Below are 20,990 nucleotides of genomic sequence, written 5' to 3' on the forward strand. Positions count from 1 at the left end.
TATATATATATATATATATATGTATGTATATATATATATATATATATGTGTGTATATGTATGTATATGTGTGTATATGTATGTATGTATATGTATATATATTAGAGCTCTACCAAATAGTTTAAGCTTCCTAGAATTAGGTTCCCGTATTGGCTTAGTAGGAATGTTTAAAACTCACAGGGACTATTATGCTATTTTTGTATTATTTTGCATTGTGATACATCACCTTTTCACCTTTCTTGTGGATCTCTAATAAGGGGACTACTCATCTCAAAAGTGAACGTGGGAGTCAGTTATAGAAGGAGGCTTGTTGATGTGCTGGAGGAGGAGGAGAAAAGAAAGGAAAAAGGCAAAAACTTAGAGCAAAAATAGTCTCTATTGCCTCCTTGCTAGGGATTCATTGTTGCAGCAGATGGATTGTGGGTAAGCCATAGTAACTGACGGATGTCCTGTCCAGGGGGCTGGGCTTGAGCTAAGCTAAGCCTCTGAGCCACCTTGGTGTGAACGGAGGCTTTCTTGCCCAAAATGTTCCACTGCAACCCAGCAAAAGTTCACCGGGAATTCCCTCACCTATCCACTTGTCATTCATCCTGCACGGCAGGGTAAGCGAAAGCCGATAGTGTGAAAAGGCTTTCATTACAAAATGTTCACAGTGGCAGCGCCACAACCTCTCATGCTCGTCATCCTTCACTCTCCCATTTCACCCGGCTCAATACTGTGTGATGTGACAGACAAGCTATTAAAATGGCTTCATGACATTTACATGAAGCATGTGGGTTGTGAGTTTCCACTTACAGGCATGAGGATTGATTTGTTGGGCGCTAGGCCCCTTTATCCTCATCACGAGGCTGGGTACATGTGGTGAATACGCTACAGTATAAAGGGCACAAATTCACTTATTTTATGTTTCTTTATGAAAAATCTCTCCAATAGATCTTCACACATGCAAAAAGAGGCAAACAATGTATTTTACATTTCCTATTAAATGCAATTTATTTACTTAATTATTTTGTTTTGGCCCAATGAGATTTGCTGAAATCTTTCTTTTCTCATTTTTTATGATAGACAGTTCAGCTCTACAGTCTGCATCTGGAGCTCCTCCCATTGCGTACCCAACCTCCAAGCTCTTCTGACTTGTACTTCTTCTCTGTATACTTCCCCCGACCATCCAGCCCGCCCCAGCCTTATTTCTACTGTGTCTCTCTTTCAACCCCTCAAGGCCCTCCAGGTGGCTCTGGCTGAACACCAAGGGGAAGTGGACTACCTGACCTCAGCCGTGGAGCAGGTCTTCCAGAAAGCTCCACCAGACATCTGCCAAAAGTAAGATATGGAAAATAAAGCCTCTTTCCCACTGATTCTGGCGCAATGCAATATGAAGCGTGTTGAAGTGAATACAATAGATAAAATCAACAACGATTCGGATTATTGTTATACTTTCTTAGCGTTCAAAACATACAATTGATATGCTGTCCTCAAAGCAACCAGACTCCCTTCAAATAACAGTAATTTACCGAGCTGATCGTCAAAACACTCCACTCGAACGTGACACACACAAAATACGACTAATCAAAACCCTTTTTGTTTGTCTTTTCCACTGTTCCAACAGTCACCAACTCTGGTTTGGTTGAAATAAACCCTCAATTCGCTGAGTAAGATTTGAGAGGAAACAGCTGTTATATGCTCTCCTCAAAGCCACCGGACTCCGTTGACAGAAACGATCATTTACCTCTGATCCTTGTAAAACACCCTTGAATCAATGCAGTAAATGCAAAGGAAATGGTCTAAACAGGAAGGTGAATTAGCAATGCATCGGTAAAGAAATACGCCGTGTCACAAGCTAATGAGCTTCTGTTATTTTCTGTAGGTATCGCATCGAGATGGAGTCCATCATGGCACGTTGGAGACGACTTGGCACCACGCTGATGGACAACGCCCAGACACTCCAAGAGCTCATGGCCAAGCTGTTGCAGTTTGAGGTGAGACCGATTACAGAGATTACCATATGTTGCTTTGAGAGGAAGTTTAATAATCACAGGACTTGATCTGTTGGTGGAAATGTCTTCATTTCAATACCCGTTTTTGTCTCACCGCCAGAATGACGTAAAGACTTTGAAGAAGTGGATGGCAGATGTGGATGTGTTCCTGAACGAGGAATGGCCAGCACTGGGAGACTCTGAAGCTCTGGAGAAACAGTTAGAGCAGTGCACGGTGAGGAAGCCATGCATCTTGACATTACTTCAAGGTTCAAGATCTTTTGGTCCGGCTGGTCTGGCTGGGTGGTCAGTGATCACCTCAAGGTCCCCAGCACTAACCCAATCCCAACGCAGGTTGATAAAAGGTTGAGAATGGTTTATACAGAGCGGATAGAAGTAAAATGTTCTTGGGATAAGGCCCCTGATAATTCATCAAATGACTCTTAGAGTTCATAAAATATCCAAGAGTCTATAAGATATCCCTCTAGGAAATGGAAAGGAAATTGGAAATTTGCAGAAAAACACCCTTTTCATGACTACTTCTGAAGAAATTGAACTGCAGATATCTCATTAAGACCAAAATACACCACTCTTAAATAGTCAGTCATATTTCTACCTGTGTTACCACGGTCCTGCATTCTGATAGGCTCTGGTGAACGACATCCACACCATCCAACCCAGTGTCAACGGCATAAATGAAGTGGGCCTGTATTTGAAGAAAGAGGCCGAGCCACCGTTTGCCATCTACATCCAGAAGGAACTGGACGAGCTCAACGGCCAGTGGGAGAACGTCTGCAAACAGGTGTGTAACCTTCATCCAGAGGGTGTGTGATTCCCTGCCTTCATGGTCCGTACAACGCTGAGTGTTTGTGTCGCCGTGTGTTTTCCTCTCCTCCGTCTAGGCCTACGCTAAGAAGTCCGCTCTGAAAGGTGGCCTCGATAAGACCATGGCTCTGAGGAAGGAGATGCAGGAGATGCAGGAGTGGATCAACCAGGCTGAGGAAGACTACCTGGAGAGAGATTTCACATACAAGACACCAGAGGAGCTACGCAAGGCCGTGGAGGAGCTCAAGGTATGCGCTTCAACCGGACATACAGTCTATTGCTGTTTTAATTCAAAGTTTCGGTATGAGAGTTTATCGGCCGAACTAACACAGGGTCTGTCCCCATACCCACACTGGATACGGTGACCAGACGTCCCGTTTTGTCATGAACTGTCCCAGTTTGAAGCTTGGTGTCCTAAATCCCAACAAATGTCCAAAAACACTAAAAATATTCTGGTTTTCAACATTCACTACCAAATTGTCCCAGTTGGTCCAGGCATTACAATAATAATAATAATAATAATAATATTCTTGCTTTCAGGGCTTACATAGACATTTATCTTATACTCATTTTTACCGAACCCAATATAAAAATGAAACACTGATTTGTTTTTTTTGTTTGTAGATTTATCAATGCATCCTTATAGTTGTGATGTGTTATGTCGGCTACTTCTGACAGAACCTGGACACTGCAAGAGTACATTTTTGGTTGATATATAAGATCACATTAAGAAGGCAAGATAGCATTATATGATTCATGTTTACATGACCCAGTATTATATTGCGCAGTGTGTTTTATCGTGCCTATGGTCAATCAATATAAGAGCATACTGAGCGTCTATATAATACATTTATCACATCCATACCACACAACTCCACCTATAATACCAGGGTCAAAAAATGCAACATTAATATTTTTGATAGAACTGTAACTTATAAAGTTATTCACACATTCAAATTGGTTCTTTAAGGGACTGTACGACAATGATCAGCAGGGGAAAGGGGGAGGGTAATTATTCTTTTGGCTTTGTTATGAAATGTTAATTCAGCCTTTCTCTGCGATATATTTCATAAAAACATAAAGATTACGACTTTCACCTATGCACTGGCACATGTAGGTGCACTCTTTCAGACGCAGAGGACAACTGTCCAAGTGTGGTTTCACACAGTATCTCATCTATGTCTATATTTAGACATAGATTTCGACGGACTTTTCGAGCTGAGAATTATTTTTTATGTTCAATGATTTACAGGCATAGATAGATTTCCAATGGAAAAGGCACAAAAACGAATTGCGATGAACTGACTGAATAGTTGCACAGTTAAAGGTATTTCTTCAATTTTTTTGTGTAAATCTGTCTGTAAAAAGTGAAAGCATTATTTTCACTCAATTTATATTTCCATAGTGTGACTTTTTCCTTCTATGTTGGGTTCCTGGCTCATGTGATTTATGTGGAGCCCTGGTTGGATTTCTCAGGGAGACCCTGATCTCGGTCTTCTCTGTATTCACAGTGGAGGCCCCGATCCGACTGACTCTCTCTTGATCTTGGTTAATTCCAGGTCGATAACGCCCCCGTCTGCCCGAGTCTCTTTCCATTGTTGAAGTTAAAAACCAGCTCTCTTCCTGTGTCTCTCTCTCTCTCTCTCTCTCTCTCTCTCTCTCTCTCTCCCCTCTCTTTTATCGTCTTCCCGTACCCTCACCCACAGCTTTGTGTCACTCTCATTCCCTCCATTCCTCAATTTTCTATCAAATTGCATAAGTTCTCCTTTTCTCTGCTGTGCCTTTTTTATTTTTGTTTGAGCTTTCATAACTTTAATGCGATGTATTTGTGATGTAAATGCATTTGCTTTGTGATTTACCCAAAAGCCTTGGCAATAGTAGTCCCCTCCCATTCACCCAAGCTCCCAAAAAGTTTCCTTGAGAGTCAAGTTGAAAATTAAAAATTGATTTCACTCTTGCTAATCTTCCTCTACTCCCTCCTTTCTGCTCCAAGCTTAAAATAAACTCTGTTCACTCGCTTATTCTTTTAATCCCCCCCGTCTCCTGTTCCTCCCTCCTTCCCTCCCTCGTTTGGGAAAGCATTAGCTGCACTCCGTCATTCATTGATTCGTTGGCTTACTTGCTCTCTCCGTCTCTCTCTGTCTCTTTACACACGGTGGCTTTGTCAACAGAAGACACATTGAATCATTTGTTTGTGCATCCATCCCTCCATCCATTAAGCCCTCCCTCTCTTCTTTCATTCTCCTGCCACCTGTCTCTCTCTCCTCTAACTGTCCAGATGACTTTTGAGAGTTTCATCGACATGACGAGGCTTGTTGACGCGCACAAACTAAATCGGCCGAACCTGAGGTCCCAAAGTGTCTCCAACGACCTGTTCAACTCGTCACTTATTCATTTACTTTGTCTCTATATCAGAGGGCTCAGGAGGAGGTCCACTCCAAGGAGCTAAAGGTCAAACTCCTGACTGACAGCGTCAACAGTTTCATCGCCAAGGCTCCGCCCACGGCCCATGATGCCCTGCGGTCCGAATTGGATGTGCTAACGGCGAACTACCAGCGCCTGTGTAGCCGGCTGGATGGGAAATGTAAAACTCTGGAGGTATGGACTATTCTCTGTCTTGTCTGTGATCATTTGGTGATTGGATGACCTTGGCATGCTTGGTAAAGAGAAAATGCAATTGGAACTTTTAAGAGAGGGGAAAGAGGAGGCTGTGTGTTTACAAAAACAGCCTTAGATGTGATTTCAAGTCCAAGGCCTTACGAGCTGGCGCACGAGCACACTCACAAAATTCTAAATGAGCAGCTACATAGAGACACAAAGAGACTCACAACGGCTATAAAAAAGGGGCAAAACATCCACAAAGGGACAGAAATTCCTACAAAGACGAGGAGTAATTACGAAGAAGCGCAAAATGACCACAAAGAAACTCAAAATGTCTCCAAAAAGTCACAAAGCGTCCCCAAAGACGCACTTAATGACTACAAAGAGACACAAAGCAACTACAGACCCAAGATGACTACAAAGAGATACAAAACAACGACAAAGAGACACACAACGACTATAAAACAAAACATCCACAGACGAAAAACTACAATAAGTCCGAAACAATTACAAAGTGACACAAAACGACATAGAGATGCGTAACGACTACAAAGGGACACAAAACAACAAAAAGAGGCTCTGTGTCTTGCTCCTATTGAGGAGAAATGGTGGGGTCTTTTGGATAAGATAGATTCCAGTGTGCCCCCCATTTAAAAATACTTGCATAAAGAAACAAGGGATCAGTTCCAATGCAACTTTTAAACATAAACTATGCAGTATAGTTTAATCGCATTCAATTATTTAATGTTATTGGCCGTTTCAATATGTAATAGATTTTGAACCCACAAATCATGGCGTTTGCACTCTGTGTAATGGTTATTGACCGATGAACGTCTGTGCTGAGATGTGGGGAAAAAAGGAATGACATCATGTGCAGAAGATAACTGTTTTTCACGAAGGAGTGCTTTGGACTCGTTTGTTTGTGTGAAATCTGCCTCTTTCTGAAGCCAGTTCAATCAGGCTCCTGCTGCTCATCTGCAGCTGGAAAGAAACCCGTCAAACATGTTGACGTGGAACATATAATGATATGACGGGCGATACAGCAATGCTGAATTAGGAAAAATAAAACAACAGCAAGAGGAAGTTGAGATAGCACTATTCTGCTCTCACTATTTGTCTTTTTCTGCTGCTGTCGTCCCTCAAACGCATCAAATGTCAAACTGGTCATCTGTTTTTTTTGTATTGATCCATTCACTAATCCCTGCCTCTGTCTATGCCTCCTGATGGTTTTGTGTGTATTATTATTATGCCCTGCAGGAGGTGTGGGCATGTTGGTGTGAGTTGCTCTCCTACCTGGAGCAGGAGAACGCCTTCCTGGACCAGCTGGAGCAGAAGCTGGACGAGATGGAAAACCTCCAAGGAGGAGAAGAGGAGCTGCAGGAGGCCCTGGATGTGAGTATGAGTTGGTGAATAAGACAAGCTGTAAGTTACAGAGAGCTTTTTGTCCTCGGTATAGTTTTGATGCAAGGTACTTCAGAAAATATGAAAGAGATTAATATCATTATGGAGGACATCAAGATCGATTCAGTGTGCCGTCTGAGGATGTTGACCTTGTGTAGGACACACACAGAAAAAAAAAGAAGTGAATCCAATGGTCCAATGTTCAGTGATATTAGGCCTTCCTGGCGGAAATGCGTGAGGAAATCAAGTGAAAGACTTCTGTGTTAACCACAACCTGTTAATTAGCTTAAACTGTGCTTTTGCAGGCTGCCTTAGATGTTACATCCAGGGATCTGGTGAGATTAAACACAAAGCTTAAAGCCGCTACACCAGGATGCATGCTTTCATTTAACTTTGTACAGAACAGCAAAAATGCAAATAATTGCCCACTCAGCTGTATTTGTGGAGATGTGAGAAGTTGTTAAGCACTGACGTCAGACTAGCAAGGGCTAATTAGCCTCTACATGTCACCAGCTAACACTCGTATCCTGTATCGTTTTCAATATACTTCTCACCACCAAACAAAAACAGTGTCAGTTTGTGTGTAAAAAGGCAACGCCACCAAAAGGCCTATTTTTCTGTGGTTTCACTTAAACTCATAATATGTCCCTTTCTTCCGCTATGCTAAGCGAAGCTGCCATGCTGGAATTCTCCACTGCAGAAAATTCAAAAGTGGTACGGTCGAGTGTGATTGATGCCGTTGTTCGTGTTGTCAGAGTCTAGAGGTTCTTCTGCGGCACCCGGAGGACAACAGGAACCAGATCCGGGAGCTGGCCCAGACGCTGATGGACGGAGGCGTTCTGGATGAAATAATACAGCAGAAACTGGACGCTTTCAACGCGCGGTGGGATGAGCTCATGGCGAGGGTAAGACACACACAGTATACTCACACATACTCACACATACTGCAGCCTTCAGCCTGTCTTTGGTCGCTTTTAGAATATTCCTCCACTACAATGTTTGACCAGCGTTGGGATTGACAACCAAAGATGAACATAATCAGAATCTATAGCACATCTATAACACTTTGTTTTTCTGATACTTTTTTGTATATATATATACAATAATTCTGACAACATAATCATCACTCTGCTGCAGCAGCATTACATTTTTCTTTTAAAACCTTTTCAGGGACTTTAAAGCAGAATTCTACTCGCTTCAGGAATTCATGTTATTGCTGCAGCCAAGGACCGTCCATTCAGTGATTGAAGGCTCTGTTCCAATCATAATTTAAGAGGAAGTTCTTTAGTTTGTTTTAATTCCTCTCAACCCTTTCATAACGTTTCACACTGAGAATATTTCTCTTTTAACAAAACTCTACCCCACAGGGCAACGCCAAAAATGCCAAAATGAAAATAGTCATTAGTTTATCATGTTTATCTGTTGAGAGGGAGATGTTTGTGGTCACAGGCATACTCTTAAATGTAGGAGTTACACTTCATACCCCGTCGATTTCTCCCACTTTCTTCTCCACCTCTTCGCTCTCCCAACGTCCTCCTCCGTCTTCCTTCTAGCCATCATAAGCCGGCATCAGCGGCAGCAATACCTTCTCAGCCTCCTGTGGTGATCCTCAGTGACAGATTACGCACACTTGCACCCAAACACACACACACACACACACCCACATACACACAGACAGACAGACACACAGTCATTGCCCGCTGGGTTGATCCTCTCTCACAATAGAACCAGATTAATGTTTTCCTTGCAGCCTGATAAGCCTCCCTTTGTTTGTCTACCTATCAGAGACTGTGTGTGTGTGCGTGTGCGTGAGAGACACACTTTTTTGGGGGTATTTTTTTTGTGTTGTCTGTGCGTTTGAGAGCATCACAGGAGCTGGTGTCCTTTGGTCGGGTGTGTGTGTGTGTGTGTGTGTGTGTCGGCATGCGAGGTGAGGCCGGCCAGCTCTGAGCCCTGTTTGTTGCTCATCTATAACGGGGATGGGGAGCTCAGAGACGGGACGCGGCTGTTTGTGAGTATCTCTGCAAAGACAGATGGAGGAGCGAAAGCACACCGAGACCCAAACATTGCCCCAATGTTTTTTCTTTCTTTCTTTCTTTTTTTTTCCTGTGGGGGGTTTGTTAAAGGGGGGGTTTTTTTTTTTTTTTTTTTTTTTTTTTTTTTAATATCTATTTATTTTCTAACTAAATCAGCGATGTTTGAAGAAAATTTCACTGTGTGAAAACTGTCATAGTATGAACATGCCGCCATATATTCGCAATAAAGTATCCCAATAGGGAACCTATTTTATTAGTTACTTTATTAAAATGATTCTCCGCATTTGACCCATTTTAACTGCGGAGGAGCCACAGTGCAGCACACATTTTTTGTCCATTTGTTGTTGTTTTATCTTATTTCAACACACCGAGGGAGAAACCTCATTGTCAACGGGGCCGAGATACACCACCAAAATCAAATCCCCGCGTCTTTGAGCTGCAACCGCTACCGACACAACGGCTGTAGAAAAGATGTGCATGTGTGTTTGCTTGGAAGGAAACCCATGGATAGGTCTCATAATGGCTTCCTTTTAGTTGCTGTAGTTGCGTCTGGAGCAGCAACCTCCGACATTGACACTATTTTGATTGCCTTGACAACATAACCGAGAAAAAGTCGATGTCATTCAAATCCAAGTTCGACATCAAAGAAGCATATTTCTTATCTAGCTACTTGTTCACCAAAGAACAGTGTGATAAGAGTCAAATAGAGAGTTCTGAGGAGCGCAGGGGTCCGAGTAAATGCCGAGACAGTAGAATAAGTACATAATCTCATTATATCAACGCCCCACTTTAAAACTCATGCGGCGATAAATCCATCCCGCGCATTCCAAAAAAAAATAGTTTGTCTCATATCTCCGTCTGCCGAGAACACTTGCTCGCCGCTCTGCCGCCGGCGTTTCCGACGCACGGCGGTGAAGCAAACAGCGATCCTCTATCTCTCTTGTTCACAACACGCCGCGTTCGTGAGAGAGAGAGAGAGAGAGAGAGAGAGAGAGAGAGAGGTAATAAGGGAGTGTTTAATCAGAATATGTATTCATGAGCCGACAATTGCCGGGGAAATGGAGTCGATCGCCACGGGGAAGGTTGTTATCAATGTTTGTCTAAATATTTAATCTCCCTCAACTTCTCATTTCATACATTATCAGCTGAGACACGTCCACTGGTAACATGAGGAGAGCTGTGTGTGTGTGTGTGTGAGACACGGGTTAGACACACTCGGGGCTAAACTTAGTCATTATCCTCCTGCAAGAGCTTAGCATGCTCACCTGTAAACACACACACGCACACATGATGTAATCGGTCCGTTTACTAGTTAATCTTGCAGGCAGTCACCAGGAAACACTTCAGCAGTTGCCAGGCGCCGGACCAACAGTCGTCAGAGGATCGTAGGTTGTTTGTGTTGTTTGCGGTGATGGCGGTTGGTCACAAAGAAGCAGCATGAGAGAGAAACCCCGCAGTCCGTCCTTCAAGAGGGTACATGCAGGATGTTTGTGTGCGTGTGTATGTGCTCATTTTTTCGTAGCCGGGGGGAGTGATTTCCGTGTGTGTGCGCGTTAAAGCTGTTGCAACCTACACAGGTTAGTAACAGCTATTTAAAAAAAATAATGAAAATGCTGGTTTTGCAGCTTCATCAATTCGTTTTCAAATGGCCTTTTGGTTGACAGGTGGGTTTACTGTAAACTGCCAGAATAAGAGGTGGGTATACCCTGTATACCTCCACTACACCACTGGACGAAGGAAATCTGCACTGATGTTCAGCTTTGGTGAAATCTGACCAGCAGATTTGCACCTTCGACCAGCAGCAAGACAGCTTGACTGTACCGAAGGAGGGCCGGAGACTCTAGATGGAGGAAGCTATCATAGCTGATTAGCAGGCAGCAACAATGCGGAAGTGTTTTAAACTTGCATTCTTTTTACTGTCCAGCAGGGGGCAAAAAGAAGTCTGATTGTATAGAAGTTTCCTTTATTTATAGTAATGTGTTGGTCTGAGTTGTTTGACGAGGTGTGATGTGTGTTTTTTTTCCCCAGGCGGCGCTCAGTCAGAAGGAGCTGGAGAAGAGCGTCCAGTGGGCCCAGGACAACGACAAGACACTGAGGCAGATCCAGGACTCGCTCACCAACACCGACCGCCACCTCAGCGCGTATATGGCCGACCACATCGACGTCCAGCAGATACCGCAGGAGGCTCAGGTAGCTGCCAGACACCGATTTATCGGACGGAAGTCGCCTGTAGATGTTTGGTCATTTTTTTAAAGTGCCAGTATTTCAGAGTAAAGATGTCAGTTTACCGTCAGTAATTGCAGGTTTTAGTCCCGCCTTTGGCCTGGTCAGACTTCACTGTTCACAGAGACGGCTGTGTGGACAGGTAGAGAGAGACGAGAAGGGGGAAATGCACCATACAGATCATTGGTGCTTCCGAGTGCGTGTGTGTGTGTGTGCGTGTGTGTGTGTGTGTGTGTGTGTGTGCGTGTGTGTGCGTGTGCGTGTGTGTGTGTGGGCATGCAAAGGAACCCAAGAGAGAATGGCAAATGCTCCTTTTCTCTCTCTGTGGTCCAAATTAAGCCGGGAGCTGCTTTGGACAGCAGACACACACATACACACACACCATGCCTCTGTCTTTTCATCCTCTTCCTTTAACTTTTACATATCTCCATTCTTTTTCTCTCAAACACACAGCCTCCAGACGGTATGAGATGATGGCACGCTGGATAGGATGAGTGATTGAAATGTGAGCGAGAGAGAGTGTGTAGGGAGGGCATTGAGAGATAATTCCACGTGCCTTGAAGACCACAAGTATGAGATAATGATTGGATTAGAGTGGTGTGGATGAGCATATGTGATTACAGGCCACTTGATATTTAAAGAGAGAGGGGTGACGGAGACCAAGTGTGTGTGTGTGAGAGAGAGAGAGAGAGAGAGAGAGGTTGACAGGTTATTAAAGCTTTTGAGCGTCCTCTCCTCGCTCCTTGATGCCTCCTGCCACCTTGTGGTCAGCAGAAGGAGGTACACTATGAAGCTGCTCCAGCTTCATTGGCTTTAGTTTCACGTTCCAGACAGATTTTATTAAATTTACTACATTTCTAACCATAATTTACTATGAGACTTTGGCTGGCTGTCATTCATAAAGGATAATCTGTTATTTTGATGATGTGCATTTGACAGAAAATCCAGTCGGAGCTGAGCGGCCATGAAGCGACCCTGGAGGACATGAGGAAGAAGAACCAGGACAAGAAGCCGTCCCAGAGGGTCCTGGGACAGATGGACCTGACACAGGTACAATACACACTCGCACATGTGCAAACGCACAGATACAGAGAGCGATGGGCACACATATTGTAAATTTAGCAATGTGTCTTAGATGGAGGAAACATGTACGGGTCAATGATCGTGATGATGTTCGACTTATCAAAGATAACACCTACATTTGTAGGAGATGGACACAATACACTCAGCAACCATGGAGGCTATACTTTCCTGAAGCAACGATAAGGAACTTAAAGAGACATACAGCTGGATGTTTCGCCCCTCTTTAGTATCATAGCACCTGAGCTTTTCCTTTATAGCTCTGTGCCTGTATTGGACTACAGGTCAGGTCAGCATCTCCTGCCTTTTCACAGAAAATGCTGGCCGACGTGTTGACGAAGTTCCGGCTCTTCCAGAAGCCGGTGAACTTCGACGCCCGGCTGTCCGAGTGCGAGCACTTGCTGGCCAGGGTGAAAAGCCAGGTTGGGGTGCTGGACATCCGCAGCGTGGAGCAGGACGTGGTGCAGTCGCAGCTGGACCAGTGCATGGTGGGTCATTGCGGCAGATAGATGGATAAAGATGGTGTGAACCTGTGTTGATCCCCTTGTTGTGTGTGTTTTGTGTGTGACAGAAGTTGTACAAGGTGCTGAGTGAAGTGAAAGGGGAGGTGGAGACGGTGATAAAGACAGGGAGACAGATCGTCCAGAAGCAGCAGACCGAGCAGCCCAAAGATCTGGACGACAGGGTGACCGCCATCAAACTGCTCTACAACCAGCTCGGCTCACAGGTTAGAACTCACGAACACAAACACACACAGTTAGACACACACGAGTCAGATTTAGATATGAATTTGTCCTTTTTTTTATGTAGGTAACTGAGAGTAAACTGGAGCTGGAGAAAAGTCTGAAGTTGTCCAGGAAGCTACGCAAGGAGCTGAACGGGCTGACGGAGTGGCTCGCCGCCACCGACAGCGAGCTCACCAGGCGCTCCGCTGTGGACGGTATGCCCAGCGACCTGGAGGCTGAGGTGGCATGGGCACAGGTACGACACACACATATTATCGTTAAGGCTTGAGGGAAAATAGGCAGCCGTTTATTTGCTATCATCAAAAAATAATGGGGAGCAGAAAGAAATCGGGGGAAGAAAAGTGGTCTTGTCTCTAAACTCTCCCTCTTGTGCCCTTTTTTCCGTCGTCAGTCCATCCACGTGGAGACGGAGAGGCGTCAGCCGCAGCTGCAGGCCGTGGTGGACCTCGCAGAGGCTCTCAAGACGGTGCTGCGGGGCCACGGGGGCCTGGTGGACGACAAAGTCAGCCTGCTGCACTGCAACTGGATCGCGGTCACATCCAGAGCAGAAGAATGGCTCAACCTGCTGCTGGTTAGAGAAAGAAAAAGAAAAACACCCTATTTGTCTTTCTTATCGGTGCTAAAATGAAACCTCTAAAAATAACCCATTAGAAGTGTCTCAGATTGAAATATATGCTTTCCATGTCTCTCTCTCTCTCTCTCTCTCTCTCTCTCTCTCTCTCTCAGGACTACCAGCAGCAGATGCAGAAGTTGGATGGAGGGATAAAGGAAGTGAACGGATGGATTGATGGAGCAGAGAAAAAGATGGACGAGATAGACAGCCAGAGACCCAACGACGCTGTGCTTAAGGTTGTAATGTCTCTTTATATATGTTGTGTGTCATGTATATCGGATAAATCCTCAGATGTCGGACGGCCTCTGAGCGAGGCGAAGGTCCTGCAAGATACATACGCAGTTTCATTCACGTTCTTTCTGTGTTCTTTTATGAATATTTATAAATAGTCATATCATTTGTATATATATATATCAGTTATTTTGCAATTAGGTTTCTGATAAGTAGCCATTTGAGAAAGGGTTTGAGAAGGTTTTCTAAAGGGACTCTGGCGCTCGGAAACACTACCGCTTTTGTCCACAGGGGCCGCCAAAACCAACACGAAATGAAAGCTCCTCGTAGTAACTTCAAATTTATTTCCGTCATTCTGTGTCTTGGCGTCCTGCAGGTGTTTCGTGCAGAGCTGGAGCTGACCAGGGGTAAGATGGAGGAGGTGAGGGCTCTGGCGCAGGACCTCATGTCCACCAGGGGGGAGAACTGCCAGGCCCAGGTGAGACCCAAAGTGGAGCAGCTCGGCCGGAGGTTTGACACCATCGCTCAACGCTTCGCCTTCGGACTGGTATTATACCCTCTGATTACTGTCCTAACAGCAATAACACACAGTCTGATACGATCTAATTCCTGTCAGTTGTTTGCCATTTTGACTCGTAAACACTTAAATGGACTCTTTCATCATTTCTTATAATCCAACTATTCCCATATATTTACTTCAAGCTCTCTCCAAATGGACTAAGTACTCATTAAATGGACTTCAGAGTCTCACTAAATAGAATCTCTTTCTAAATGTACTTTAAACCCTCACTTAACAGACTTCAAACTCTCACACTAAATTTACTTCAAACTCTCACTAAATCTGCTCCAACCTCTCCGAACTAATTTACTTCCTCTTGGCCACTAATGATCTTTCTTTTTTTTGTGTCTGTTCGCCTGTGCATCTTTGCGTGTGTGTGTGTGGCAGACGGCAGCATCAGCCAAGGAGCTGGAGCAATACCACAGCGAAGCGCAGATCTGGCTGGAGCTCCTGGAGGAGGAGGCCAAGCAGGGGGAAAACCTCAAGGAGGAGGACTTCCAGGAGAACAAGGTCTCACACACACACTGAAGGATAATGACTTTCTATCATATTATGTGTGCACCTCTACTGAACGTGTGTGTGTGTTGTGTAGGACTGTGAGGAAGGTGCAGTGAAGGAGTTACTGTTGAAGGGCGAGAATCTACAGAAGAGAGTCCCTGATCAGGACAAGAGAGAGCAGATCAGACTGAAGCACAACCAGCTCAACAGCAAGTACAACACTGTCAAGGTAACGCATTTTGTGCATTAAAGTACTTATAACATGCATGTCCACGGTTTTATAAGTTAGCTTAGCATAAAGACAGGAAAAAACAGCTAGCCTGGCTCAGTCCAAAGGGGATAAAATACCTTTAAAGCTCAATGATTAAGATGATGTATCTCTTCGTGTGTGTGTGTGTGTGTGTGTGCGTGTGTGTGTGTGTGTGTGTGTGTGTGTGTGTGTGTGTGTGTGTGTGCAGGACCTGCGTGGGCTGAGGAACAGGAAGGCGTTGGCCATCGCTCCCCAGTGGTACCAGTACAGGAGGAAGTCACATGACCTGCTGGCCTGGCTGGATGACATCCAACGCAGCGTGGACCAACTGCCCGACCCCCCCGAAGGAGAGAGGGTCAAGGTGATAACACACATAGATTCAAGCATAAATAAATATCATATCTTTGCTTTTCTGCCATGTTAAGAAATGACAATGAATCTTGATATCCTTCCTCATCATCCAGCTCTTCATCTCACACCGTCTGTCGCTCGCTTTCTGTGTCTTTCATCTTTTCTCATTCTACATCCTCCTGGGACATGATAACAGTGAACGGACTTTTGTTTTTCTCCTCTCCTCTTGGTGTCGAGCCTTTTGCAATCATTCATTTGGGAAGAGGACTTTTTGAATCTTCATCGTATCTATTTAAAGATATTATTGCAGATCGATTCTTGTCCCCAGTAGGAGACGGCGGCATTTATCTGGGATTTCTTTTGCGCTGGACCCAGAGTTAATAGGAGGCTCATTAAACAGTGATGTGTGTAGCATTTTAACATCAATAAATCATGACTAAATTATTTACGAAATGGCAAAATGGCAATAGCATTGACAATCACAATATTAGCAATTAATAAATGGTCTATAACACACTATAACAGACCAGGTGTAGTTGTAAGTAGATGTAAGGACATTTTTAAAATGTTTATTAATGTAATTTTCAACAATTATACCAAACCATCTATGATAGAGTGCTGTGGGAACGATTTCAACGTTTTGTTCTAAGATTGTTCCAAGATATAAAATACGTCAGTAGATACTAGTAGTAGTAGAAATTCGAAAGTACTCAGAGTTTAAACATTCTTTTATTCGTTTTTAGGCCACTCTTTATTATTGAGATAATACATTGATGTTAATGCTACACACCTTTGAGTCTGCGTGTTGATGTGGAAAGGTTTAATGGAGGAACCCTGAACTCCACCTGTTTTTCTGCCCCCCCCCCCCACCGCCTGACTCTGTATGTGTGTCTTTCACTTTCAGATGATCACTATGACATTTCGATAAGCGGACGTCTGACTCGCTCGCCTCAGACTCCCCCTGTCATTGCCGCAAACCGAGATTCCTCGCTGTCTGTCTGTCTGCTCATCTACCTGTCTCTCTGTCTCTCCATGCTTCTTATCGCCCTCGCACCCCCCCCCCCCCCGCACTTACTCCTCTGTACTTATTTAAAAGGCCAGTTACTGTACTCCTTCTCAATGTAAATAAAGGCTGAAGGCAGTATGCGCCTCCTAATTATAACACCACTTTCTTATGTGATGTGGATTGTTGAAACGGCGATGCATACAGTATAATATTAACATACAATGAATGGTTGACACTTACAAACATGATATCTCAATGTGTTGTGGGTCTGTTGGAGTGGATGCTAGTGAGTGAATAATGTAAATGTTTTATTATTTTTATTATGTATGATCACTGTGTGTGTGTATCTGTATGAGTGTGTGTGCGTGTCTGTGAATGTGTATTATTCAACATTCCCCCCCCCCCCCCACGGGCTCAGCCAATAGCAAGTGACCCCCCCTGGTTGATTTTGTCCAATAGGAAATTGGCACAGAGTTCGACAAGAAGAAGGAGGAGCTTAACGAGGTGCAGGGCTTAGCCAATCAGCTCTCAGAAGCTGGAGCCGCCAATCTAGTGGAGCCCCGCCAACTCCAGCTCAACACACGCTGGGTTGAGGTGGAGGGCAATTTCAGACCCTTCAAGAGACAATGTGTGAGTTTCAGTAGGCACGACTTCTATACAGTATATCTACAGTACTAACAGAGAATACTACACTAATCAGACCAGGTTATTATACTAATACTACTTTCTTCATGCATGAAATTAGCCTGAAGAGCTTCTAATAACAACTATCTGAAATGAATCCCCTTCAAAATGTGTTCAGCAAGCTTAATATTAACGTCCCAGTTTACGATTAGTTCTAGAATAACTAATAAGTTTAGTTTGTTCCTACGTCATGTTAGAGCCTTTTCACAACGGGAGACGTTTTAATTTTCTGCAATCTATTCACAAGTCAAGATATTTTTTCAAAAAAAAATGTTGTCATGAATACTTACACGAAGGACGCAGATATTACGCATCGAAAAGGAGACGTCATTGTTTTTCTGAGCTTTCACACCGTGAATAAAGGCATGAACCAATTTATTAAATCTACATTTATATCATCTCGAATGCTTCCTAGTCCGAACCTAGACGGCAAACTTTATTTGTCCTTCCACCTTGACAGGAAGTGTAGGGAAGTACACTGAAATACAGTCTGTTGAAGAAGACATTTCTCTATATTCATCTGTAACAATAAATGTCTTATATTTGGGTTATTTAGTGTTATTCTATATTTTTCTGATTGTAAACAAATCCCATGAAAAGACCAATATCACCAGACTTAACCTTCAAGATACTTTGAAGCTCATTTGAGCTAATGTCAGTTTAAAAAAGTTACTTAAAATCTAAATCAGAACTAGATTGTTCCCTTTCAAAATAAAATGTGAGTTGCCTATATTTTAATTTTTTATTTATTTTTTTGCATCTTCTCATTTACATGTCTTAATGTGGTCATGTGAAGCACGGTCACATGTCCAAATCTCATTGGTTGCTCTGTCTGGCTCTGTGTCACCGCATGCTCCCCCGCCCACACACCACACTGCTCGGCCTGCCAACCAATCACATTACACCCTCACAGTTCCCTGATCTGCCGACCACTGAAGATGTATGTATCCTGTCAACCAATCACGTGAATCAACCACTTACACTAACACCACATGGTGTCAACTTGGACAAATGCACATCTGAACTGTCCGATTTTTAGATTTCTTCAGGCGCACTGAGAGGAATCAAAAGCACAAATTTCATTATCTTAATTTGCCAAGGGACCACGGACTGAACACACTCAGTCTGTCTCAGTGATGTTGTGCTTCAGTGTTGTACAGTAGGGCCTCTGAGCTGCTCCACTCGAACTGTTTAGCCACTTCGGCACATTGATTACGAACCCTTGAGCAGTAATGGGTGCACTTAATTTCCCATACTCTCCAGGCTGGGTTCTCCGCACCCCAGCACCAAAAATGGGGCTGAGCAACAGCACTTAACACAATGTTTTTTTATGAAAACAAATACAGTATAGATGTGTATTCAGTCCGAGTGATGTAGAAGACGGAGAAGAGTAGACTAGATCATGAGAGGAAGAGCCATTTAGAGCTTAAACATTTCGGGGTGCAGAAACTGAAGAAACAAATTCTTTGTGTGTTGGAGAGCGACATCAGACCACATGTTACTTTAAAGCTCTTCCTCTCATCAGCAAGATCTGCTCTGCTCTCATGTCTCAGCAACACACATTGAAATCACAAACGCGTGTCTAAAACGGCTCTAAATTAAACATGCAATGTGTGAACAGGTGGGTCTATGTGTGTGTACACTGAGAACAGGATCGGGCCTTTACTATGAATGTGATTCATCAGATGACGGATAATGTGTAAGTCTGTCACACTGGGTTAAATTCATTAGTTGCAAACGTAGAAATCACTTACTTTTTTTTATTAAGTCATGGCCACAATGTTTCCCTCGGACCTTAAAGGATGAGTTCACATATTAATGAAACAGTACTCGCGTTCATATATACGTTGAAGAAATGGTAAATGTCATGAATCCTCCTGTCCGTACTGGCTGTCCCTGGCCTTTTGAACTTTAATCGAAGACATGATGGACATAATAGACAAGACATAATCCACAGTTCTAGTTCTGTGTATGAATTCTATGACGCGTATAAAGATGACAAACAGATGGCCTGTGGTATTGTAACATAGCAGTGGTGGAAGACGTATTCAAAGCCTCTACTTAAAGTGAGACTTAAAATGTCACTTCTAAAAGATGTGAGGAGATTCTTCTTCTTACTGTAGCAAAGTTACATTTACAAGCAATCAAACACACCCGTGCTCTCATCAGTACACTAAGGGCTTTTACTGCTTCAGCCTTACTTGGTCTGGTATGACCAGTAGTTTGGAGGCTACGGTTAGCAAAAGTAAAAGTACTCATTATGCCACAGAAGCACCCGTCAGTCAGAGTTACAATAATATGTTAGTTGAATATTAGCGGATAGTAACAATGCATAATTTACCATAATTTGTATGTAAAATCTGAATTCGCTAATTCCAGATGAATTATGTTTTAAGACATTTTTAGAGAAATGTGAACCTATCCTTTAACCAGTTAACAACCATCAGTTTAGCTCTGGAGCTTGTGATCATAACATATGACCTTAGCCCAGTTGGATTTGTAGATGTTGATAGTTAATAGAATAGTTTGCATGTACAATTTCTATTTTCTAAAGATCAGTGCCACTAAATATGAAGCCGCAGCCACTTAGCTCAACTTAGCATAAAGACTGGAAGCAGGGGAAAAAGCCAATAATAGTGTAGCTTTGTCCCATAGTTCAAAAAGTGACATCATACCTCAAAATACAATGTTATAGCTCATTTGTTAAATCCAAAATAAAACCAAAGTGTAAAAATGTTTGCTAAGCTAATTGGTTGCATGCTCTAGCATGATACACAATGCAGATTAATAATGTGTTTGAGTAGGAATCTTCCGTGAAACAATCTGGGGGCTTCATTTGTCAAAGCTTCTAGTTCATCTAAAAATGTATCTACAACTACTAATGTGTTCACTTATATTCATGCAATTCAATTTATTTTGTCAAGCCCAAAACAAATTTGGGAGGAAAATGAAAGAAAAACTAAATAAATTATACTTTTGTTCATATTAAATGTATGTCTTCTATAGATGTGATTTGTACGGAAGCCCTGAGAGGCAAGTGAGGAAAAAGATTCTGGTGATCCATATTCTAAGTCGTTCTCTCCTGTGTTTATGACTGAAGAACTGGTTATTATCCATGGAGAATCCGTCTATGTTCCTGATTTATATCCCTCTGTGACACAGGTGGGGGGGGGGGGGGGTTTTGCCAAGATAATTTCATAAATTAATTAATTAAAATTAAGATTTTTTTAAGCCATGAAAACAGTTGGGGCAGGTGAAAATGTTTTCTAGTTGTTTTTTCAGCATCACTGTGTTAGTTGTTGTAATACTCATTTAAGCCACATGAAGCTGAAGTGCACCACTTCATGTTTGAAATTGAACAGAAAGCATTCGTGTTTTCCTCCAAGTTACATACATGTGTTAGCAAGTTATGGAACAATACCGTCATGTCTTTCTTTTGGCTAGAATTGTGTTTTAGTCAGCGCTAATCTGCCGTTAGGGGGAACATAAATGCTTTTGGTGCTATTTAGTGGCGCAATTCAGCCCCTTGTAGAAGTACCATGGAAAATTATATCGGCAAAACTTTTTTTTACCAAACAAAATCAGACCTTGAAAATGGATCCCCACTCTCAATTGCCTCTCAGGGCTCCCGCAGACATAGATATTTTTGTATGTATTTTTTAAATTGCATGGAATTTCAATGGTGAACTCATTTAATAATTGAAGTCCCAGATTGCTTTCTCAATCAGTTGAAACTCAGATTTGTTTCCCCTAAAGCTAGCTTTGATATGTTGCCTGGTTAGATACATGAACATTGAGCATTGATATCAAACGTTATTTGTGTGAAGTAATAATGTTTTCTTCGTCTGATCTACCTCCCTACGCCTTTGTGTGTGTGTGTGTGTGTGTGTGTGTGTGTGTGTGTGTGTGTGTGT

General features: G+C 43.1%; 1 protein-coding gene across 5 annotated transcripts in view; it reads left to right on the forward strand.

The window, feature by feature from the left end:
* Window positions 1-20,990, forward strand: part of dmd (dystrophin) — a 214,565-nt gene that overhangs the window by 139,177 nt on the left and 54,398 nt on the right. For all 5 annotated transcript variants that reach the window (XM_031852205.1, XM_031852208.1, XM_031852207.1 and 2 more), the window contains 20 exons: window positions 1,219-1,319; window positions 1,864-1,975; window positions 2,094-2,207; window positions 2,619-2,774; window positions 2,875-3,045; window positions 5,213-5,395; window positions 6,656-6,790; window positions 7,555-7,704; window positions 10,864-11,025; window positions 11,998-12,108; window positions 12,453-12,626; window positions 12,710-12,865; window positions 12,949-13,119; window positions 13,276-13,455; window positions 13,611-13,733; window positions 14,105-14,275; window positions 14,675-14,797; window positions 14,880-15,014; window positions 15,244-15,396; window positions 16,852-17,022. In XM_031852205.1, the coding sequence (XP_031708065.1) occupies window positions 1,219-1,319; window positions 1,864-1,975; window positions 2,094-2,207; window positions 2,619-2,774; window positions 2,875-3,045; window positions 5,213-5,395; window positions 6,656-6,790; window positions 7,555-7,704; window positions 10,864-11,025; window positions 11,998-12,108; window positions 12,453-12,626; window positions 12,710-12,865; window positions 12,949-13,119; window positions 13,276-13,455; window positions 13,611-13,733; window positions 14,105-14,275; window positions 14,675-14,797; window positions 14,880-15,014; window positions 15,244-15,396; window positions 16,852-17,022 (2,952 nt within the window). The remainder of the gene's footprint in view (window positions 1-1,218; window positions 1,320-1,863; window positions 1,976-2,093; window positions 2,208-2,618; window positions 2,775-2,874; window positions 3,046-5,212; window positions 5,396-6,655; window positions 6,791-7,554; window positions 7,705-10,863; window positions 11,026-11,997; window positions 12,109-12,452; window positions 12,627-12,709; window positions 12,866-12,948; window positions 13,120-13,275; window positions 13,456-13,610; window positions 13,734-14,104; window positions 14,276-14,674; window positions 14,798-14,879; window positions 15,015-15,243; window positions 15,397-16,851; window positions 17,023-20,990) is intronic.

This window comes from Anarrhichthys ocellatus, unplaced genomic scaffold (genome assembly GCF_004355925.1).
Source record: "Anarrhichthys ocellatus isolate YVR2014 unplaced genomic scaffold, GSC_Weel_1.0 scaffold12, whole genome shotgun sequence".
Taxonomy (NCBI): Eukaryota; Metazoa; Chordata; class Actinopteri; order Perciformes; family Anarhichadidae; genus Anarrhichthys; species Anarrhichthys ocellatus.